This window comes from Colobus angolensis, unplaced genomic scaffold, assembly GCF_000951035.1.
Source record: "Colobus angolensis palliatus isolate OR3802 unplaced genomic scaffold, Cang.pa_1.0 Scaffold6, whole genome shotgun sequence".
NCBI lineage: Eukaryota > Metazoa > Chordata > Mammalia > Primates > Cercopithecidae > Colobus > Colobus angolensis.
Genome location: NW_012119598.1, coordinates 18,667,580 through 18,669,841, shown reverse-complemented (window position 1 = coordinate 18,669,841; position 2,262 = coordinate 18,667,580). Strand labels below are relative to the sequence as shown.

The 2,262-nt window shown below is 41.3% G+C and overlaps 1 protein-coding gene across 1 annotated transcript in view; it reads left to right on the top strand.

Moving 5' to 3' along the window:
* Positions 1 to 2,262, top strand: part of NUP153 (nucleoporin 153kDa) — a 95,152-nt gene that overhangs the window by 65,202 nt on the left and 27,688 nt on the right. The window contains exon 15 of the mRNA XM_011962916.1: positions 1,417 to 1,504. Within this exon, the coding sequence (XP_011818306.1) occupies positions 1,417 to 1,504 (88 nt within the window). The remainder of the gene's footprint in view (positions 1 to 1,416; positions 1,505 to 2,262) is intronic.

Sequence of the window (2,262 nt, the reverse complement as noted above, 5' to 3'; positions counted from 1 at the left end):
TAAACCCGGGAGGCGGAGCTTGCAGTGAGCTGAGATCCGGCCACTGCACTCCAGTCTGGGCGACAGAGCAAGACTCCGTCTCAAAAAAAAAAACCGTGTCTTGATTGACCTTTAATCTAGAAAAGTTCTGGGCATTTTTTCTTTCATGATGGAAAAGTAAATGTTTGGGGTAAGAATAATACATAGTTTAATATTCAAATTGCCCCAGATTTGGCATGTTTATATTATTTTAATATGTCACTTTCTGGTTTTGACTGTGTCCTTGCCTTCTGACACAAGTAGATGTTACAGATCAAATGTAATTTCCTTGCCACATGCTGAAATCCATCAGTTGTCCCAGAAGTCTCATACTTTTTATTAGAAAATGGCATTCGAGGCCGGGCACGGTGGCGCATGCCTGTAATCCCAGCACTTTGGAAGGCCGAGGCGGGTGGATCACTTGAGGTCTAGAGTTCGAGACTAGCCTGACCAACAGAGTGAAACACTGTCTCTACAAAACATACAAAATTAGCCGGGGGCGTGGTGGCGCATGCCTGTAATCCCAGCACTTTGGAAGGCCGAGGCGGGTGGATCACTTGAGGTCTAGAGTTCGAGACTAGCCTGACCAACAGAGTGAAACACTGTCTCTACAAAAAAAAAAAAAAAAAAAAGAAAATACAAAATTAGCCAGGTGTGGTGGTGCATGCCTGTAATCCCAGCTACTCAGGAGGTTGAGACAGGAGAATTGCTTGAACCTGGGAGGCAGAGGTTGCAGTGAGCCAGGATTTTGCCATTGCACTCCAGCCTGGGCAACAAGAGTGAAACTCCACCTCAAAACAAAAAAAAAAAAAAAAAAGAAAGAAAATGGCATTCAGAAACTGGAACTGGACATTAGGAACACACCATTATTATTTTATATACTATTTTGGAGGAAAAAATGCCTGAGAAATTTAAAATGCTGTCTGTTAAATTGTGACATTGCCATTCAATATAAGAATCTCACTTTTAGAGATAGTGAAATATGATAAACCATATCTTAAAATAGATGAAAGTATGTTTTTGACTTGGGGTAAAAATAAGCACTTACCTGTGCCAGGCGCGGTGGCTCATGCCTGTAATCCCAGAGCTTTGGGAGGCTGAGGCAGGCAGATCACGAGGTCAGTAGATCGAGACCATCCTGGCTAACACGGTAAAACCCTGTCTCTACTAGAAATAGAAAAAATTAGCCGGGTGCCTATAGTCCCAGCTACTTGGGAGGCTGAGGCAGAAGGATGGTGTGAACCCAGGAGGCGGAGGGTGCAGTGAGCCAAGATTGCACCACTGCACTCCAGCCTGGGTGGCAGAGTAAGCGCTGTCTCAAAAAAAAGAAAAAAAAAAAAAGCTCCATATTTGATACTTATTGAAAACTAAGTGTAAGGATATTCTTTCTCTTTACAGATTGGATTTACATTTAGTGTGCCTGTTGCAAAAACAGCAGAACTTTCTGGTTCTATTGGTACTTTACAACCGATTATAAGTAGTTCAGGTAAGTAAAAATTTCTCACATTTTAACATAAAAACAATTGCATACAGTAGACTAGTATTTCGAGTTCTTTCACCTTTGGTAATTCTTATGAATGCCTTCATTTGGATGAAATTAGCTCTGAAAAGTGAGTAGGCACTATTATTTAACCTTTTGGCAGTGCTTTTTATTAATTATCTTCAGAGATACTTAGCTCCGTGAATGGAAATGTCTGTTTGATTTTGAGAGAGATAGGCATGGTAGCAAATTTATCCACTATCTTTGTTTAATCAAAACAAGGTGACAAATTAGTTATAAAGCAAGTCTCATTATAAGAAATTTACAGGTTGTCTACGTTACAGTTGTAGTAGATTTTGTTTCTAGTTTTTACCGTTCAGTTTGCAAGCATTTTTATGTATAAAGGTTATGCAGGCCCATGTAGATTGTGATACATAATTTCTGAACTGAAGAAATCACCATCATTGAAGGAAGGAGGCCATGAGTCATGCCTGTAAACCCGGCAGTTTGGGAGGCTGTGGTGGGAGGATTGCTTGAAGCCAGGAGTTCAAGACAATTCTGGGCAGCAAAGCGAGACTCATCCCTACCAAAAAAGAAAAGAAAAAGAAATAGCCAGGTGGTGGTGTGAGCCTGTAGTCCTAGCTACTTGGGAGGCTGAAGTGGGAGAATTGCTTGAGCCCAGAAAGTCGTGGCTGCAGTGAGCTATGATTGCATTACCACACTACAGCTGGCTGATAGAGCAAGCCCCTGTGTAAAAAAAAAAA